Raw genomic sequence first — 21,168 nt, forward strand, 5'->3', positions numbered from 1 at the left:
GCAGAGGGACAGACAGGGTGTCCTCTGCCTGGCAATGGAATCAAGTCCTAGGTGGGCAGCCCAGTCTGGTATCCCTTCTCTAAGTCACTGGGGGCAGAGGGGTGGCTGGGCTGACACTCAGACCCACTTGTCCGGGCCCCCAGGGTCTTGCACTGCCAGACACCTTCTGCAGTTCACATTCCCACCCTGGGGGCAGCAGAGGACAGAGATGGTCTAGATTCAGAAGCACTGTGTCTGGGGCTGAGGAGCTTGCCTCACCCCGCCCGGCCTGCCCAGCTGTCTGAGCTGGGTGACTTCACCTCTGGGTCCCAGCCTCCCCATCTAGTTGCCATGGTTAGAAATGTGCATCCTGGGCGGCTGCTGTAGGAGGCAAGCGAATAAGGGGCACGAGAGGGCTCTGCAAACTCTAAGACATAGTGCAGAGAGGTACAAGGTCACACTAGTGGCCTGGCCTGGCCCCCCAGGTTCTTTTTTTTTATTTTTTATTTTTTTAAGGATTTTGTTTATTTGACAGAGAGAGACACAGCGAGAGAGGGAACACAAGCAGGGAGAGTGGGAGAGGGAGAAACAGGCTTCCCACGGACCGGGAAGCCCGATGTGGGGCTCGATCCCAGGACCCCGGGATCATGACCTGAGCTGAAGGCAGACGCTTAACGACTGAGCCACCCAGGTGCCCCCCTCCCCAGGTTCTTTTAACCTCAGTGCTGGCAGCTGAAAATGGAGCTACTGGCTCTGACTTTGTGGAGCCATGGTGAAATGTGTGTGGTTAAGGTGGTGACCCTGGTTAGGTCCACTGAGAAGAAAACCACCCTGTCACAAAATAGGGTCAATCCTCCAGGGAGGAGCCATGTGGCTATTTAAGCCTGCTGCACTCCCAGCTGAGAGATCCTGGTGCCTTTCTCAGTTATGGTTGCGGGGGGCACCCCTTCTTCCAGGGCAGGTAGGGGATGTCTGGGCAGGGCGACTGAACTGATGAGGGGAAATGCTCTTTCCAGCAAAGTTCCTGTCCTGCCTTTGGATGAAGCATGAGGATGAAGTGCTCGGTGCTGTGGCAGCCACTATGCAGCCATGAGGCAAAGACCAAAAGTAGCCTTGGAGCCCAGGAAGCAGCCGCCTCCCTTCAGCCTTCCTGAGAAACGGGAGCCCCTATTTAGTTTAAGTTGCAGCTTGAGGGGATTCTGTGATCTGCATTGCAAAGATTTCCTCACTGACTCAAGGGAATAAGGACACAAGATTCCCAAACAGGGGCCTGAGGGAACACAGGGGCATTTCTCTGGTTGTGTCCTGAAGCCCCTAGTTTATCCTTCCCTCGAGTCTCTGCCTTCAGCATAGGAAGATTCAGCCCCCGCCCGCTATGTGGATTTTAGTTGAAGGAACGCTGCATCATTATTTGGGGGCCTACTATGTGCCAGAAGCTGGGACACAAAAGTGAAAGGCCACCCAGTCTGGCTAAAGAAGCACACTACACAAACACTGTATGACGTAATGTAGCGCAGGGGTTACAATATTACGTAATATGTCATGTAATGTACCAGCTAAAAATATAATGTAATGACATAACATGAGCTCCAGTAGATCACACAATAGACCATCTTATATCACTACTTCACAGTGTATCACAGGACACGTTCCTGAAGTAGACTATACACACCCCTGTGGTAAAGGCTGCAGAGTGGCCACGCTGTGAGGCCCTGAAGAGGAGGCTGGGTAGGGGTCAGGGAGGGCTTCCAGCAGGAACTGAGCCTTCTAGAATGAGCAGGAGTTAGCCAGACAGACAGGGGAGAAGGGCATTCCAGGCAGAAGGGACAACATGAGCACAGAGACCAAAAATAGCCCCTTTGGGCGAGGAGTTCCTTGTTGCTAGAGTGTAAATTGGGACACGGGGAGTGACCAGCTAGAGCCAGGTCACTTGGGGGAGGGGTGTGGCCTCTACTCTTGGCCTGGGGGGAGCCCCTGAGGGTCCTGAGCAGGGATCGAGGCAGTCAGACCCGGCTTGTGGCAGAGCTGCTAGGAGGAGCTCAGGTGGGGACCGACTGAGTTAGAGCGGCTGGGCAGCTGGGCCAGGTCCCAGTGGGCTGTGAATTCTGGGTGGAGAGCAGGAGGGTCTTGAAGGAAGGAATGGCTCCCTACTTCTCCCTCCAGAAATATTTTTACTAGGAGCTCAAGGAAGGCAGGGATTGATATTTTCCCCTAGAACCAGCTTTCTGTTCTGCTAGGGCGGGTGGAAAGGGGATAACGGGCTCAAGGGCAGGCGAGGAACCGAGGCCTGCTGGCACTGATCCAGGCCTCCTGATGTGCTGGGTACAGGGGCTCAGGGCTGGGCGGTGGGCAGGCCTGTCCTCCCTCTGCCTCCCTTGTCCTCTGAAAGCCTCAGGGCTGGAAAGCAATTTCTGGTCACTGGGCTGGCTCCACGTTACAACCAGGGGCCTGAGGCCAGTGGTCCCTCCTCCTTGCCCAGGCTCTCCTCACCTTTGGCTGTACGAAGACCAATTTCTCAGGCAGAAGACATGGGAGGGAGGAGAGAGTTGACAAGACAATTTCACATACTTTGTGCATCCATCCCTGAGCAGGTCCGGGAGGCAGGCTGGGCATCTTCCAGATAGGACACTTGAGCAAGGCCACCCAGTCACACAGCCCCAGGGCAGAGCGGAGGTGAGCTTCAGAGTCCAGACCCAGACACCTGCCCACTGAGACCAAGCAGGGAGGGTAGATCTCAGCCCGCTTGGAGCCCTTCAGATGGTGAGATTAATGGCCCTGAAATTGCAACAAACATAAATATTTGGCCTTTCCGGAGCTGCCTCTCTCCAACTAAAATGGGGAGGGAAGGAGAGAGGAAAGGAGGGCAAAGGAATGAAATGCAGGGGCCTGGGTACAAGGCAGATGAGACACACAGACGCCCTCCAATGCCCAGAGTCCTTGGCTTGGAAGAAGCCAGCCCCCCCTCCACCCCCGCCACGCGGGATGTCAGGCTTTCCCCACTGCTGTGGTGAGGGGCTCCAGAGCTTCTGGGTCTGTTGGGATGGGGGGGGGGGCAGTGGAAAAAGGGTGTGGGGAATTGAGAAAGGAAAGTGGAGACGCCCAGTCCCCTGGCCTTGACATGCCCCCCCTCCATGAAATCACCAGCCTCTAACACTTGGGAGGCATCCCTTTCCCCACCTCCACCTGGCAGCCCCCTGCCTGACTCTCAGCTCCACATCCGGGCTCCAGGGGGTGTGAGGAAGGCGGGCCATGCCTTGCTATCTCCCTTCCTCCCCGATGTGGTGTACCAGCTGCCAGCCCTGCCCCAGCACCCCGTGGGCTCCCGACAGGCCACCCGGTGACTGCTCCCAGGAGGTGCCCAGATTCCAGGCAGGCATCTCCCAGAAGCTCCTGGCAGAGACAGCCAGTTCTTAAAAAAGCTTCATGTCATAGTGCAATCAGCCGAGGGGCCCAAGCACGAGGGTGTTTATTAACGCCACTGTGTTCCCCAAGCACCTCTGTGTTGCTCTGAGGAGCCGACTGGGGGTGGGGGGAGTGCTCCACATTATCTCTGGCGTCCCTCTGCCTCTTGTCCGAGACCCGAACACTGACGGCTGGGCCCTGCCCACAGTGTCCCTCCCAGGCCCCTTCCTTCCCGTCTGTCCCCTCCAGCCCAGGTTTTATGAAAACAGTCCCTTCCAATGATCCCCAATTTCAACAGTTTCGAGAAGGAAGAGGGTCTGGCAGCATCCAGGAGAACTAATTAGGTGGTCTTCGGGCACCTTAGAGGAGGAAGAAAAGTCATAAGTGGTATAAGAGGGGGAAGAAGCAACATAAAAAGAAAACGAGGGGAAACAAAATAAAAACCGGAGATAAAAAGTCCAGAGAAAACAGCGGCGCCTGAGAAACAAGGATCCCAGCCGCCAACTTTTACGGCGTCCAGCCCTGTTATTCATAAGTGAGTTTCCTCTCTCACAAAGGACCTTTTGCACGGTTTTCCCTTCTGCCTCCAAACCAGCTGCTCACGCTGTTGTATCCTGAGTGATGATGAGGCTCTGAAAGGGTTTTTTGGGAACAGATGGCCAGGGGAGAGCTGGGGAATGTGCCAGCAGCGGGCTGGGCGGGCTGCCAGGGCCTGCGGTGACTGAGTGCTTGGGCTTCCAGCTCGCGTGCTTTCCCTGCCCTCTGCCCTCCGTGGCGCCAGCAGGCCTTCCCAGCGAGCGCTCAGAACATCTGGAGTCTGGGGCTGCCAGGAGGGGGGGCCGCGGCGGCCGGGCGGGGGGCCCTCTGTTCCCGCGGAGCTCCCATGGAGTCGCCACCAGGCCCGCCCCGCAGAACAGCTAATCAAAACCACAGCGGCCCGAATGGGAACCAGGCGTGCTCCCAGCTGCAGCCAGAGGCCGCCAGGCGACGTAACCCGGTGTCAGGCCTGGCCGGCGGGGCAGCGCTGGAGGTGCTGGGGGCTGATGACACCCCCGGCCCACCCCAGCCAGCGCCACCCCCAGGGCCGCCCCCGGCGGGCTATTGGCTCCCTGCAGCTGAATGGAGTCTCCGCGTGCTGCAGCCCGGCTGCTTACGTAAGAGCTCCGGGCGAGGCGCAGCACCCAGCTATTTGCCTATTTGCCGGGGGGGGGGGGGGGGGGGGGGGCCCTCCGGGTGAGGGCCACCCCGTGGGGCAGCAGGCGAGCTTGAGGGCCCAGCAGGCCTCCAGAGTTGAAGAGCATGGGGTTTAGAACCAAAGAGACGCAGGCTCGAACCGACTCCACCACTTGTTAGCCACGTGGCCCTGGGCACGTGCCACCCCCCCGCCTCAGTTTCCCCTCTGTGCAATGGGGGAAGTGGTCCTCACTTGCAGGGTTAGTGTAATATGAGGTACAGATAATGTATGTAGGTGTCAGGGAGACCATGGACACTTAGCACATGGTCCACAAGGCTGTTGGCGACAGTTTATTAGCCTTATGACTACACAACCGAACATGAGGCATGTTTTGTGGTATGAATCCATGAACTTCAAAAGCCCGGGAATTTCTGGGTTGGCTGCACGCTCACCTCCCCTTATGGGTACAGGACCAAGGGCTTTGGTTGAGGTGCTAGTGAGGGACGGGTCCCCCATTCAGAGCTATTCATCCTTATCTGCCTTTTGGTTGATCAGTCATTCATCCACCCCAGGCACTGCCCCTTCCTGAGATAGTACTTCGTGGGGTTCCACAGGAAGTTGTTATCTTACTGCTGTAAATTCCTGACATTTCCTCTCTGGCACTCACTGAGAATGTGCCGGCCTTTTCTCAAATGGGACCCTGTTTAATCCTTCCAGCAAGGTGGCAAGGAAGGCATGTGGTTCTCACTTTACAGATGAGAGGATGGGGAGTGGGAATCAGAGAGGTTAAGTGACATGCCCAAGGTCACACAGCTAGAAAGTGCCAGTGTCGGGACTCAAACCCAGGTCTCCGGCCCCAAAGCTCTCCTACTTCATAGTCTTGCTGAGGGTCTCCTTGTTATGCTTTCATATGCCTTAAAGTTAAATGCCAGCACCACAGAGAACTGAAAAGAACGGTAGGGTTCAACTTAACTCTCACCTACACAGACACCCTTTCTCCAGCATTCTGAGCCGAGGGTCACTGAGCCTCTGCAGGGATTTCCAGAGGAGCACCCTGGCTCAAAGAGGGGCTCCGGGGGGAAAGCATTCTCTGAAGGTCTCTGCATCCCCAAGGGTGATCAGTTAGAGCATCAGAGGGCTCTTCCCATGTCTCTGTGGCTCTCTGATCATGAGTGGTTGGTTCTTTCTTGCTATGCCCAAAGCTCCATGTTGGGGAGAAGGGAGGGGTCTGTGAGTGCATGTCAGGAGGGGCACAATTTGGAGAAGGGCACAGGAGAGGGGTGGAGAGAGTGTGTGAGGAGAGAGGAAAGCAGGACCTCGCCTCTACCCACCCCCCCCCCCAGGACCACCCGGGGAACATCAGAGGGCCAAGCTCTGCCTTCCGGGGGGAAGCTGGCTCCCAGCTCACCTGTGAGGCTCCCCAGCCAGTGATCCCTCCAGCCCAGTGCCTGCCAGACCTGTGGACTAATGATGTCAAATGTGAGAGGAGAAACGGCAGCTGAGAGAACACTCTGTGTTAGACCAAACAGTTGGCGACAAACGTCTATGTAATTGGAATGCCAGAAAAAATACATTGCATCCATTTTTATGACTAGAAGGGAATTTGATGGTGGTTTCCCATCCACCCCCCCTTTTCTTCCCAGCATAGATGGACTCTATGGGCTTTGAAGGCAAATGGTATTTAACTCAGTAACTTGGCCGGGAGGATATGGAAAAAGAAGCTCCTCTCGCAAACCCACTTCCATGTGGGAGGCAGGACAGGGAAGGGCAGGGGCCACCGCACACCTCTCTTACTGGCTAAGGGAGCCTGGTCAAGTTCCTCAGGCCTCTGAACCTCAGCTTTGTTATCTGGGCAATGGGACAGCACTGGTACCCACCTCGCAGGGTTGGCGGGAAGAGTCACGAGGCAATCCATCACAAGCCCTAAGCACTACGCCCGGCATGTAATCCAGGCTCTAAGAACCTCAGGTATTATCAGTGTTCTTAGGACACACTGCACGGGGGTCCCAGCAGTCTCTGGGAGCAACTTTTAGATCTGTGTGAAATGCCCACGCAGGGCACAGGGAAAGTAAGAGTGAGGCGTTTAGTCATTCAGACATAAAAAGGGGCTGAGGGACCTCAACTCAGAAAGCCCGGCCCCAAAACGCCTTAGAAATCACTTCTGGTGACAACTTACCTTACAGAAGTAGACCGGAGGCCCCAGTGGGGGTGACTATGTACATGCAGGTAGGGACAGAGCCAGGGCAGTGCCCCTCGGTGGACACTCTGGGGACACAGGAGGCCCTGCATACAGGCGACTGGATCCAGCCAGAGCAGGAGCTCTTGAGACTCTGCCTCACGAGCTCTGGGGCTTGGGCACGGTCCACATACACAGCAGGAGCCACCAGGTCCTGTCCAAGGCCTGGGCTCAGCCGCTCAGACAGTAAGGGGCCCCTCGAAACATCCTTGGCTCCCAGCGACCCCCAACCCACAACCAATGTACCACCTCAGCTTGTCCCCAACACCAAAGCTACGGAAGTCTGCACATGAGATGGGACCTGCCATCACCAAGAAAAGCCTCCCCTGTCTAGAAAGCAGCAGGAAAAGAGGGAAGACGTAAGTCTGACGGAGCTACACCAGCCTCAGCGCTTCCTCCGGGACAGAGCACCCACAGGGTAAGGAGCAACCTCCCAGCCTTGCAGAGCCAGCCTCCCCCCAGCCTCCCCCCAGCTGGCACAGCCCCAGGGGGCCCTAATCCCCTAATCACTGCCCACGCTTCCGGAATAGCCCTGAACTCAGTGCATCATGACATTTTTTCTCTCCCCATCCCCAAATGGCCTGCAAGCAACCCCGGGGGAACAGACTTGCTGGCCATTTAGCACCAGGGTTGAAATTACGCTGTCAATGTTTGTTACTCTGATTATTACTCCAGAGGTTAAAGTCGCTGGAAAGGGGCACCCTGGATTGTGGGAAATCGGTCCTTTCTTATTCTGCAGGTCTGGTTAGCCCCCCTCCCCCCCCCCCCGCGCCCCTTCCCCCCCACCCCAGCCCAGGTGTGAAACAGTCCTGCTGTTCTTCCTCTTTCTCCTCCTCCTCCGAAGCTCCCAGGAGTTGCTGCTTTAAAAACAGGAGCTGCAGAAACATGGCCCAGAGCCAGGTGCTTAGCGTGCGCTATCTCCAACTACAGACAGAGTCAGAACTGAGCTCTCTAGGGCCCATCCACCCCTCCCCCCATGACAACCCCCCCCAACCCCACCCCCGCCCCCATCCCCGGGCAGGGCGGCCTCCGGCCTCCGATACAGGCCTCTCTGCATGACCCTGGCTTCCAAACGAGGCTCTGAACCCTCGAAGTTGTGTCCTGCGAGGCCCAGAGACAGAGGACCCACGGGTCAAGGGATGCAGGTCTCTGGCCCTGGCAGGGAAGGGCTGAGATGGGCAAAAGGGGGCACCTGAGGCCTGGCAGGAGATGGGGGGGCTGAATTCACTTTAAATCCCATTCTTAACACAGGTCTGGGGGGGCCGTCAAGGCAGCTCGTTAGAACTACAAGGGATGTCAGAGGACGCTGCGCACGATCTCTCACAGAGGTGTCCTGAGAAAGGGTCACCCGGCCTCTTGGGGACACATTCACTCGAGGGGAAGCTGAAATTGCTATCAGTCACACTGGTGAGGATCACCCCCGTCACAGCTGCCATTTACAGAGGACTTCCTTTGAGCCACTCACATGGGCACGCGTTCTCTAGTTTCTTCCCTTCTTTGCTTTCCCTCTCTCTCCTTAGGATGTAAGCCTGGCTCACTCCCATCCCCAAACCCTCAGTGGCCACAGGGGAGGGGGGACAGGGCCTCGATCTGAGCCCTCAATCCATCCACTCTGTCTACAGGGACTATGGAGGGTCAAGCCCCAGTGCAGAGCTCACTGCACATGCTCAATAAACATTGAATGAATGAATCATCAAGTGAATCTCCAGGGACACCAGCCCCCCTGGTTCCGATTAACAGAATGCTGGCCTGCCCCAGCCACTCAGGGCCACTGGGCAGGTCACTGGGCCCTCCCTGAGGACATCTCAGGACTCACCAACCTGCACGGTGACAGACATGCAGGAAAGCATAAGCCACAGAAACAGGGTGGCCCCGTGAACCCCCAGCCTGCCAGGGCAGAACACTGGGACTGGACAAGTCGTCGTATGTCCCGGCATCTCCAGGACCCTGTCCATCTACATCCTCCTGGCAATGCTGACTGCAGGCACAGCCCCTGGGACAGCCACCCAGCAGGAGGGGACACAGGATACCGCAGGAGGGGACACAGGATACCCCCTGCTCTTCCGAGGAGAGGCAAGACCGCCACTTCGGCACGGAGGCTGCAAAGGGCCTGAGAAATCACTCATGACGTTCCCACCATGCCCACTTATCAGCGACAGAACCGAGGCTCGAAGAGGTGGAGAAATGGGTCCAAGACAACACAGCTGGTAGGTGATGAGGAGGGACTTGGATGCCCCGAACCACAATCTGCCACCTCAGTCTCCCAATCAGGGCAATGCGGAGTTGGACCAGATGGTCTCTAAGGTGTCTTAGACCTGAAGGGATTTCAGGCGGAGCCAAAAGCTCATCTCTGCTGGGCATCTTCTTCACCCCACTCCCCTTCCGTCCTCCCCAGCCCAGGACTCTATCTGCTCCAATCAAGGAACAGGGAAGGGAAGGGTCAGCGCTCCTGTCTCAGCGCATGAGGGGGGATCTGCGGGGGGAGGTGAGGGGCTGAGGGGTGGATTGGGAGCAAACGGCGCCTGCCCACCCTGCCCATCCACACCTCCGGGCCGCCCGAATGCCACGGGAAGTTCACCCAGAGTTTATAAACCTCCTTTGTCACAGAGCCCTGCATGGAGCCATCAATCAGGCCCTTAATTTACCCGTGTCACTTTCCAGAGGAAAACCGCCCTGCCAGTAGCCAGTGGCGCTTCCTCTCTCACCCACTTGATGAGGATTTCATCTAATTGGTCCACGTTAAATCATTCCCAGGAATGCAACGTCCAATTACCGTGGCAGCGGCCGTGGCTGGCTGGCGGGGAGGACGTGCGGGGCCTTCCCCGGCGGAGGCAGGAGAGTCCATGGGGGGCCTCCCTGGCTCAGGGCCCAGAGGCCTCTGGGAAACATGGAGGACCCAGCGAGGAGCCTGCTGGAGGGGGAGGGGGGCCGGAGGGAGGAACGTCAGGGATGAGAGGGAGAGGCAGGCCAGGAAGAATGGAGGATGCCAGTCACCTGGCTCTCTGACCCTCTCCATCCCTGGATGCCCAGGGGGCCAGGCGTCTCTCCCAGCCTCCACCCACCTCACGGACACAGGCTGGGTCCTGCCTTCTATGTCTCTTCCCCTCATAGGAACAGAGATCCAGAGGGCTGCCATAAGGCTTGCTCAGTACTGCCTGGCACTGACCCCCAAGTGGTTAGGCTGGGGGCACAGGCCATTCAGGGACCATAACTGTGCTCACCACGCTTCCCCCTGCACATCTTTCTCCAAACCCATCAAGCTTGCTACAGGCTGGTTCGGATGCTGTGCCCTGCTTCATCTTCCTGGTGACCTCCTGGCTGTCCTTCCAGTCCCAGATCGAGGGACCAGACCAAGATGCCCTCTCAAACTCCCTTGGGCAGGACAGGTAAGCTGTCCTTCCTGTGCCGGCCCTTCTGCTGCCCTTAGCACAGACTTCCGAGGCCACCTTGCCATACTGTACCACCCATATCCACTGGCAGAAGGGCCACTCTGGCCAGCCTGGGAGCTTCATGGGGACTGGGACCACGTTTGTCACCTTTATCCCTGCCCAATATGCATGGTACATGGTTGGCAATCAACAAATCTCTCCAGAATGAATGAACGAATGACGAACATCACTCGCCTTAATGCACGGCCTCAGGTAATGCACAGGCCAAGTCATACTCCCAAACATGCCAAGGGGCTCTCCTGGTCTGTAGACCCTGCTCAGAGGATCTCGTTCTGGCTCATTCTGATACAACAGCTATCAGGGGCCACCTGGGCACATCAGTGCCAGAGCACAAAAAAACGGAAAGAGCTTCAGACACACCATCTTCCACGTGAAGGGAGCAAACCCAGGCCCAGGGTGCCTGTGTGAGGTACCCGCCAGCCCCAGGACCAGGAATAGGGTCACCCCCATAATCCCAGGAAGCGACTCCCAGCAAACCTCTAGGAGGCTGATCTTGCTGGCCCCTTCAGAAGCCTGGGGGAGAGTGGGATGCCCCGACTTCCGTTCCCACCTCTCCCGACCCCCTCCGGAGACTGCTGCCCGCGTGGCTGGCACGTACCTTGCGCTTCTTGGCGCGTCCCTCAGCCTGCAGGGTCCGGGTGCAGCGCTGCACGCACTCGGAGAAGCTGAGGTTGCTGTGGTCGGCACTGTAGTCGAGGTCAGCCAGCCGCGCCAGGGACAGGATGTAGTTACAGGCGATCCTCAGGATGGCCAGTTTGGACAGCTTCTGCCCGTAGGAGTAACACGGCACCTGGGGGTTGAGAAGGCATCAGGAGGGGCTGCCGGGGGCTCTGCACTGAGCACAGCCCAGCAGGGCACCCTGGCCAGGCAAACGGGGCCACTCACAATGACGTCCCGCTGCCCGAGAGGGGACCGCCGGGGAGCAGAGGTGGCCTGTCGAATCCCTTGACCAGCATTCTATTTTCTGTTCTAAGCACCCACTGTTTTCCCGCACGCATCTCAACTCGTCCACTCACAAACTCCGGGAGACATCCACGTTCCCACTGTGTAGGGGAAGAAAGTGAGGCTCAGCTCACGCCCACAAGACAAAAGGAATGAAGCATGTGAGTTCCCACCATGACAGAGCTCTGTCCCCCACCCTCCCTAAGAAGGAGTCTCTCAGATTTTTCAGCTCTGATACGCCATTCACTCACTCATTCAGCGACTCTTGTTTTGCTGGACACGCAGGGGTCCAACTACAAATAAAAACTTGATTCCTGACTTCAGAGAACTCACACTCAAGAGAGATGTCATAAAAGAGTTAGGTACCCAGGACTCTGGGAACATACAAGAAGGAACGTGCCAGCACTTAGCTGGGAGGGCTTTCTTTTTCTTTTCTCTTTTTCCTTATGCCCTCTGGACCTGCAGTGCTGCTGGGCATGCAACAGGTGCATCATAAATATTTACAGTCCCAACCAGACTTGACATGCTTGTCAGTGACTCATCGCCAAGCAGACGCTCACTAATTGCACAGGGGTTTGTACGGGGTGAAGAGACAGAGCGTCCAACTTTCGAACACTGTCAGCCAATGTTTGTACCGTGCATGTGAGCAAAAAACAATGAAGACGACAGCTGAGCTCTGAGCTGAGATGTGGAAATGACCCCACAACGTCCATCTGATGGGGGCAAACTGACACAGCCCATACCACTCCTCTGAGGTACTGCTCACCCAGCCCCCGGGGCTCCAGTTTCCTTCTCCTCTCTCTGGCATTCCAGATCTAGACCCAGCATCCACCCCTACCACCAACTCTGGTACCCATTAACCCCATCCTGCAGAGTGGGTCGCCCCAGCAGGTCCACTCAACAAGTATTTGGTGAGTATCCCCCATATACCAGGCCCTGTTTTGGGCCAATGGTTCTCAACTGCAGATGATTCTGTCCCTTGGGGGGCTGTTGGCAATATCTGCAGACATTCTTAACTGTCAGTATTGGGGAGCAGGGGAGGGAGGATGGTACTGGCCCCTGCTGGATAGAGGCCAGGGACGCTGCTAAACATCCTGCAATGCACAGGGTCCTCTAAGGCCCCCACCGCATGGAACTGCCCGGCCCGACCTGTCACTGGTGCAGAAACTGAGAAAGCATGAATAAGACAGTCACCTCAGATGGGGCCCTAAATGCATCATCCACTTTGTTCTCACTTTGTCCAGGAGCTCTCTCTGACCCTCCCCTCCCAACCCTAAACCAGGGGACAAGGGGAGGAGTGCTGGAGTGGACACCTGCCCTTAATGCTCTAATAGCCCCCCAACTGTCCTTAACTCCTGATTATTGTGACTCATTTAATGGCCAGTCTCCCTGTGAGCTGATGGGGGGAGGCTCACATCTGCAGGGCCTAGCACAGGTCTTGCGCCTAATAGGCCCTCCAAAGGGTTTGTTCAATGAGAGAATGAATGAATAAATGAATGATCTACCTCCATGTTCATCAGGGGGCTCCAGAATGTTTAGAAATGTATTCAAAACCCTTTCTTCTCTCGGAGGATGAAGATTTAGCTATTCGGTGTAGAGCTTAAGCACACATATCTTTTGGCCATCTGGGCTCACCTCCTGCTCTATAGCTCTCCCAGGCTAGCAGACCCCGGGGGGGTTGGGGGGGTAGGGGGTGGGGGGGGTAGGGGGTGGGGGGGGCGACAGACCTCACCTTTCCAAGGGCTGGCTTCCTCTTCATATGCTAACACGACTGCCCTCACCGCAGCAATAGGCACACTGCATACAGTAAGGCCTGATACAAGTCAGCGAGCCCTTACGATTGGGGCTGCAGAATGTCTCCAAAGAGGGGCTCCAGAGCAGGTTAGACGCAGGACACGTGCCCTGGAGCCAGGACACGATGCCTGCTCATCACGCCCCCCCCACCAGTGGGGGTCCTGAAATGGCACCCACACCAGAGGCAAGGTTTGCTGTCCCCTTTTAAAATCTTCCAGCAGCCAAGGAGTTGACCCTCACCAGACTAGGAAACCAAAGGAGGGGCAGGTTGGTGACAGAGAGAATGCAGACTCCCGTGCATGCCCCCCCCAACTCCCACCCCCCAGTCCTCACTCTGGCTCCAAACCCATCCAAGAAAAGCCAGCAGAACAATGCACTTCGCCTGTTCCCGACCAGAGTCCAGAGAATCCTGCTTATCAGCCTGAACAAATAAACAAGGTCTGTGGGACAGAAAGGTTCCCGGGAGTCCTGGCACAGGGGAGGGGGGTGTCTCGAGAGCCAGCCCAGCACCTCTGCCTTCTCTGCTCCCAGGAGGGAGTGCCTGCCTGCCAGAGGCCCCTGGGCACTGGGCGCAGCTCTGTGATACGCATCCCTACTGGTGTGTTCACCCAGGGGCCACGCGGGCAGTCACCCAGCTCATTGAGCCCTTGGCCCCTGAACAGATGGGCTTTCCTGCCAGTGGGGACCAGGGATCTCGGGAAGGATCTGCGTGTGGGGATCCAGGGTCATTGCAGGATTACAGAATAACATATGAGGCCAAGGCCAACCTAGGGGCTCCAGTCCAGGTTCCGGGCCAGTTTTGTCACTCTGTCCCATTGCTTCTATCCAAATCCAGATCTGACAAGGAAACCATCTATTGGGCCCGAGTGGTATATCTGACATTACGGTAGCTATTCACAGGTAATCTGTCCCATTTAAAACCTTCCCCCAAAATAAAGACTCTTATCCCATTCTGCACATGAAGATACAGAGAGGTAGACACTCAGCTAAGACTTGAAGCTAAGCCAGGAGCTTGTCTGTCGAGTACCCAAGGAAGGTTCATGGCCACTGAGCTCCCCAGGCTCCCCCCAGCACAGGTGGCCATATGTAGGACGCCAAGGGCGCCTTTTGGGTGGCTCACTCCTTCTCCTTCCCCTCCCCTGGGTGGGAGGTGCTCCTGGGCTCACCTGGTTAATTCCAGATCCTCCTGGTGCCCATGCCCCAGGATGCAGCCCCGTGGTCCCAGAAGCCCAGTTCTGGCCTAGTCCTCACAAAGTAAGAGTCTGGCAGCTCCTCCTAGTTCTGGGAGGTGGAGGAAGGGTGGAAAGAGCTGGTCTGAACTGCAGGCACCTGCCAGTGACTTTGGGAGGTGCCTTCGATTCCCTCATCTGGAGAGTGAGAACAACAATACCTGGGTACCCTACGTGATTGCTGGGACCAGGCCACCCCCAGCTGTTTATTGGGATCTACTAAGGGTATTTTTAACACAATGCCTGTATTTATCTTTAAACAGCCCAGTGAGGTAGAAATGATCTCTTCCACTCTACAGAGAAGCATTGGATGCCTTAGCTGGGCTCTTTCCAACTAGCTGGAAGCAACTGCTTGTGGATTTGGATAAGCCTTTACAACCGAAGGTCGGGGGATAGGCAGCCCACCCTTCTGAGCGGGGGATGGAGAGGTCTGGACTGATTATCCCATGGGACTTTAGCCTTTGTGCATGACCAGCCACCCCACCACCTGCAGAGGACCCCCTCAGCAGCGCTCTGCTCTCCTAGTCAGAGGACACAGGGCAAAGGAGACAGGACAGTCCCTTGCCTTCGATTCCTAACAGATTGCCCAACTTCTAGGAAAGTAAAAGGACCTGCCTTGTGCTCACCCCATAAGGATTTTCAAGCTTCAAGGGCCAGGTCTGGGGATTGTGACAAGATCCCATATGCCCCCCAAACATTCCATCCCACCCACCCTAGCCAGACTGTCTCCTGGCTCCACTCCTGGCCGTCCACTGTGACCTTAGACAGTCCCATGACCTTAAAGGATCTCAGCTTCCTTACTAACAAAATGATCACCAGAGTCCCCACTACCTGAGAAGGGGATGGCGGGAGGCAAATACAGGAAGCCGCTACAGAGAAACAACGCCAAGAAGCTACCAGCACATGCAGGAAAGTGCTCAAAGCTGTCCCCCGCTTTAGATCCTGCCCAGGCTGCCCTCCTGGAAGCCCGCGGGATCCTGGACCCACAGACCTCCCACAGCACTGTGTTCACGGCCCACAGCTGAGCGCCTGATTCTACTGGAAATTCTTCTCTAATCTCTCATGTCAGTGAGGGCTGGCTTCCTGGGGTAAAGCCACTTGGTGCGGAGCTGTTCAAGGTCCTTGTCAAGTTCTACCGAAATAGGTTCTCTAAAATCCCTTCTCTGGGATTCCGGCCCAGAGAACCTGAGGCTGGACCCTGAGAACCGGGGTCTTAGTAGTTACGAGCGGTGGCCCCAGGGCCAGACAGGCCTGGGAAGGTCACCACAGAGACACGCAACAACAGGCTCAGGTAGGGCACTTCCCCCAGTGCAATGAGGCTCAGTAAGGAGTGGATGGAGTCCCCAGAGCAGGCCTGTCCCCATTCCCTGAGGTGTGCCCTGGCTGCTGTGGAGTCATGGCCCCCTGGCATGCTATGGGGTCTGTGACTGAGGGAAGGGTAGGGTTGGGGGCATCATCTCTATGCCCGCCCACCGTCCATCGTGAGTTCCCTCGGTTAGGATCCCCTGGGAGACTCCAGAGGCAACAGAGAAGGGGGCGCAGGCCCAATTTGCTTGGCACCCACTTCCTGCAGAGGCACCTCAGCAGGCCCTGAGGGCTCCTCATTGCCACCTCGGGCCTCTGCCCTGCAAGGCTGCCATTCCTCCGTCAAGGCTGAGGGTCTTCAAATTTTGAGGGGAGAAAGGAAATCTGCACACACACCAGATGTCCCAGGGTGCTGCCAGGAGGCCAAGGCCAGAACACTGGCCTGTCCCCTCACCCCACCCACCCCCAGCAAGGCCAGGCTTTCCTTTCAACCCCCTCCCACCTGGCCCTGGAGCAGCCCTGCACATGGGCCAGGCCCAGCTGTGCACACATGGCCTTCACATGAGGCGGCCGGGAGGGCCGTACGCAGCTGGGCTGGTGGCACGTGCTGTGTGGCCTGACCATCTGCCCCGCACACACCCCAGCCCCTCACCAGACCAGAGGGCCTCTCCCCCACCTGCACTTCCTTGGCCAAACAGCTCCCTCCTCTTCCCTTCCCGGTTAAGAGCAGAGTGGGTTAGACCAAACAGAAGGCTTCAGGATGCTGGTGCTGAGGGCAGACAGCCAGGGGTATTCAAGAGGCTGGGAGGAAGAGCTCTTAAAAGCCTGGGCATTGGAGTGACTCACTGGCTCCGATTTGAATCCAGGCTCTACAGTGACAGTGGCCCGTGCTTTGCAGGCTGTGACTACACCAAGCCAAGGAGGCCCAGCACCCCCACAGCTAGTGAGGTACGCCGAGGAGCCGTGCGCTACAAAACCCACGAGGCCCCACGTGCACAACCTCGGCCCAACTTAGGTAAGCCTTCTGAACCTCAGCTTCACTTATCTGTGAAATGGGGTGGGGGGGGAAGGATAATAATTATACCTATTTCATTAAATGAACTAATACACCTAACATGCCCAGCACAGTGCTTACCACAAAGCAAGCCTCTGATAAATGGTAGTTCCTATGATTGTTATTAAAATGATTACAGAATGTTTATTTCCACATCTCTCAAGGCCTTGCCTGGCACTGAGGACTCTGTAAATGCTCAAGGAATGTTCATTCCTCCTACAGCCCCCATTCCTTTCTTCATCTGCTTTTTGCAAAGAAGCTATGTGGGGGGTAAGCCTTATCTCCATTTTCTAGCTTTAGCAACTGAAGCCCAGAGAAGGAAAGTAACTTTGCATGGTTACGGCGGAAAGCATGCAACAGAGGCACGACTCAAACCCTGGCCTCTGGACTCCTCACCCAGTGCTCTTTTAACTGTACCAAGAAGCTAGCTGCTCAGGGAAGCAAAACCCCAGACCAGAGCCACAATCCCGGAACTGATCTCGGTGCTGTGATGGCCAAGCCTTCATTTCAGGCAGAACCATCCTCCTTCTTTTCCCTTCTTTGCCAAGGGCCCATTTCAAACAGTCAAACTTGAGCCTAGATCCAGAGCTACAGGCTGTCTGGATTGGGGTGTGTGAGAGTGCACGTGTGCATGCATGTGCACGCATGCACCTCTTATGTGTGGGGGACAGAGGATTTTCTCCATCGGATGGGTGCTGTTGTGGGTGTGGCCTCAGCCCCTGGCTCTGAGATCACAAGTGCCCTACCTACATTTCCTTCCCTCCCAACAGCAGGCAGATGCCCACTCTGACCTGGCAGCTTTCTGGGGAAGGGACGGAGTGGTTTGAGTGGGGAGGGAACAAAGAGGAGCAGGCACCTCTGTGACCATGTATTTGTATGTGCTCTTGGGCATGTGTAATGATCACATGTATAGGCATACATATGTCATTGCATCTGTCCTTCTTAGGTAGAACTTCCCCACAGAAAGCGTGGACGTGAAAGAACAGGATTTAAATAATCTCATCTTGGATTCCGTCATAGGTAGACCAGCTTCCAATGGTTAATAAACATGACAGATACAGATGGCACTGTGGGAAGCATTTGGTCAGGCAGGCATTCCAGAAACTGCTGTCATCTTCCCTAACCCACTAGGTGATCTTGGACCAGTCTCCTTCCTTCTTTCTCCAGGCCTCAGTTTTCTATTCCATTAAATGGGGTAATTCAACCTGACAGGATGTGAAGATCAAGCAAGGTGGAATATTACTGAAGGAAGCAAAAGCCCTGGGTAAATGAGACGTTTAGTTGAGTTGAGTACACAGAGACCATGAATACTTTCTCGGAAATGAAAGAGGCAATCAGAGGGACAAAAGGGGCCCTGAACTGGTAGTCGAAGGACCTAGGTGCCAGCCCTACCCTGTTCCTCACCAGCTGTGATGTCCTGGGCATGTGGCCTCCCCAATCTTTCCCTAGTTGCAAGGTTTCCCTAGTTGCAAGGTAAGCAGGTGGACAGGCATCTTTCTGCCCAGTCTGTCATCCTTCTATCCTGGGGGTAGGCTGCAAGATGCTCTATGGGTTGCCACCCTCCGTAGGCATTCAGACACGGAGCTGCTGCCCAAGGGTAAGCCTGAATGTTCCACTGGGCCCACTGCTCAGGGTCCCAACTGGTGTGGCTGGCCACATCACTGACCAAGCATCTTACCCAAACCCAAGCAAGACACTTTGACTCAAGTCATACAGCCTCTTTCCTCCCAGGAGCTCAATTCCCTTCCCATGGATGGACACATGCACCTGTCCACCCCACCCGCAGAAGGAAGAAGAGAGTGGGATCCAAAAAGAAGATCATGTTTTCTAAAACACTCTGTTGTTGGCTAAAGCCCAGAGAGGTTGAGTAACTTTCCTGGAGTCACACAGGAAGTCAGCTGTAGAGTAAGCAAAAACCTGACTGTCCAAACCAGTCACATCCACCCCTAATCCTTCCCCGTTCCCTGTGGGGGTGCGGGCAGGGGGCACTTACTACTCTCTTCTTAGATCTCCCTTCTCTCTAAGAAAACCAGAAGTCTAGAACCCCAGGGCAGTCCCAGTCTTGTTTAAAGTGTAATTGCAAAACTGCCCCTCCGTATTACTGGTAATTCTCAGACAAATGTTCTTCTCCATCCCCCTAGAGGACGCTGTCTGGTGAAGGCAACACCCACCAGCCCCAAACTGAGAAGCCCCTGACCCACCCCAGAACAAGGCTCTGCAGATCCCCCAACTAACCAGTCCCCTCATTAGACCTACCTGCTTCACCATGAGGTGAAGCGCAGCAGCGGAGGGTATCCCCTGAGAAGGCTCTCACCAGCCAAATCCTGAAGCTGCCCTTGGGGAGGGGACGCAGGCTTGTAGCCCAGATCCTTAAGGATACCAGGGGGTTGGATGCAGGGCTCCGAAGCAGCCTGAGTGTAGAGGCATCCCTCCTAGGAGGTAGGGTCTGAAGAGGGGGTGGCAAAACCAGTTCCACCCCTCCGCAGCATCGTAGGCCTCCCAAGACCCAGACCGCGCTAAATGCCTGAAGAGGAAGGGTCCCCCCGCCCCGCCCCCGCTTCCTCGCTGGAGACAGATTCCCACATTCCCTCTCTCCACTCCCCACCGCGCCCAAGGGACTCGGGAAGACAAATACTTGCTGCCATAAAAGTGAACTATGAGGGCTGAAGTCAGACGCGCAGAAGGGTCGCCCCGGGGGCTGGGGGGAGAAGCAGGGCGTGCCTGGGCCAGAGATCTCGAACCTTTGCCCCCACTTTGCAAGCTAAGATCCGTATCAACGCTGTGGCAAAGGGTACTGCCCTAGGAGGGCTCAAACCTGTCTGGACCCTGGGGCCGACCGGGCGGGAACAACTCGCTCCTCACACACACCCTCATCCTCCCTAAAATCTCCCCGCCACTCACCCACCCACTCCAGCAAACGTCCCCGGGCGCAGTGAGGGTGTGCGGCTGGGAGCCGGTACCTGCTTCCTGAGCGCCTCGAAGGCTGCACTGATCGTGTGCACCCGCGTCCGCTCCCTGGCGTTCGCTAGGAGCCTCCGGGTCTGCTGCAGGGCTTTGATCTCCGAGGCAGCGGTGGTCGCTTCGCCCGGCCGTTTCCTAGGCGACGCGGAGGCATCCGGGTGGTTATTGTAAATTACGTGTGAAATTGACGAGTAAGAACTTTCCCCGGGGCGCGTGGGGGGCGCGGGGCGCACGGAAGACTCCGGGGGCGCAGGGGGCGCCGACGGCGTGGGGCGTGCAGGCGGTGCGCACAGCAAGATACGGGGCCGGAGGCCGGGCTCCCGGAAAGGCTGCGCCTCGGAACCCCCGGGTACTTGGCTCTGGGGCGCCGGAGGCGGCGGTGGCGGTGGCGGCGGCGGCGGTGGCGGCGGCGTGGGGAGTCCCGGCCCCACTGCACCCAGGGCGAAGCCGCGTTTCCGCGCGTCGGAGACCTCCGGCGCCCGGGCGCCCCGGCGCTCCCCGGCCGGGTCCGCGCCCCCACCTGAGGGAACAGCCGGCGCCACCGGGGCTGGCACCGGGGCCGCGACCGGCTGCAGCCTCTGGGTCCTGTCGCGCAGCCCGTTGGTGGCGGTGGCGCCGCGCTCGGGCGCTTCCAAGTCCAATCGGAAAGTTTTATAGCCGTTCGCGCGCCGCGCCGGCTCCTTGCCTTTCCTCTTGAGCTTCTTGAGGCCGTTCAGCTCCTTCACGCACACGGTCTTCCACGGCCCGTCCTCGAGAACCGGGATGTGCTTCATGGCGCGGGCAGCGCGCGAGGCAGGGGCGTGGGGCTGCCCGGGCCGCGCGCCCGCCGCGCTCGCTCTGCACGCCGCGCGCCGGCTCTGCCCGGGCGGCCGCCGCGCTCAGCGCCTGGGAGTCTCGGGCTCTCCCCCTTCTCGCGCCCGCCCTCCTCCCTCCCTTTCTCCCCCTCGCCCGGGGCAGCTGCGCCGCCGGCTCCGCGAAGCCGCCGGGCTGTCCGTTCCCGGAGCGCTCAGAGTGTCATCTGAAGTCGCTGCCGCCTTGCCAGCATTTCTGGAGAACGCCCGCTGCGCTCCATCTGTGTTTGTTTAGCCTCAGTTTACACAGAAGCCCAGTTCGCGAGATCAGTCAGCGCCGCCGCCCCGAGAGGAGGCAGCCCCCGCCGCCGCCGCCGCCTCCCCAGCCCCGGCCGCCCGAGCCGCGAGCGCCTTTAAAGAAACAGGAAGCATTTTTCAAAACAGCTGGGCTGCCGGCCGCCTCCTTTGTCCGCGTCCTCTCTACCTCCCCCCACCCCCACCCCTTCTGTCCAGAACCTGCCTCCTCTGGCTCTCCCTCCCCGCCCCCTCCTCAAGTCCGGGGTGCTTCTCTTTTCCCCAGAGGACCGGCCGCTCCCTGCAGAACTGCCCCGAGCACGTGGCTTCTGGGCCCTTCGGTCCTTCCCCAGATCGGAGCTGGGCCTTCTCTAGCCAGCCTCGCTGACCTCTGAGTGACGCAGCAGCGACCTTCTGCACCCAGCACCTCCCCGTCCCAACTCACCAATTGAGGAAAAAAACAAAACAAAACAAACAAACAAACAAAAAACAAAAACGGAGCGGCGACTTCTGGACTTCTGCGAGGGGGGAAGGGGAGGGGGCCTGGTGGGGGAAGGG

At 57.3% G+C, this 21,168-nt stretch overlaps 1 protein-coding gene across 15 annotated transcripts in view; it reads right to left on the minus strand.

The window, feature by feature from the left end:
• ATOH8 (atonal bHLH transcription factor 8) overlaps positions 1 to 20,806 on the minus strand; it is a 34,793-nt gene extending 13,987 nt beyond the window's left edge. The window contains exons 1-5 of one of the 15 annotated variants that reach the window (XR_010405564.1): positions 19,525 to 20,805; positions 10,839 to 11,030; positions 9,565 to 9,702; positions 5,964 to 6,012; positions 2,470 to 2,754 (exon numbers count right to left, since the gene is read on the minus strand). Coding sequence is in view for 10 of the 15 variants with exons in the window: in XM_064572243.1 (XP_064428313.1) it covers positions 7,520 to 7,666; positions 9,565 to 9,702; positions 10,839 to 11,030; positions 19,525 to 20,298 (1,251 nt within the window). In the remaining 5 variants the exon portion in view is untranslated. The other 14 variants (XR_010405565.1, XM_064572245.1, XM_045884626.3 and 11 more) reach the window with 14 other exon arrangements.
• Positions 20,807 to 21,168: the final 362 nt, after the last annotated feature.

Source organism: Mirounga angustirostris, unplaced genomic scaffold (genome assembly GCF_029215605.1).
Source record: "Mirounga angustirostris isolate CCGP_5_RB_7025 unplaced genomic scaffold, mMirAng1.0.hap1 SCAF_10, whole genome shotgun sequence".
In the NCBI taxonomy this organism is placed as follows: domain Eukaryota; kingdom Metazoa; phylum Chordata; class Mammalia; order Carnivora; family Phocidae; genus Mirounga; species Mirounga angustirostris.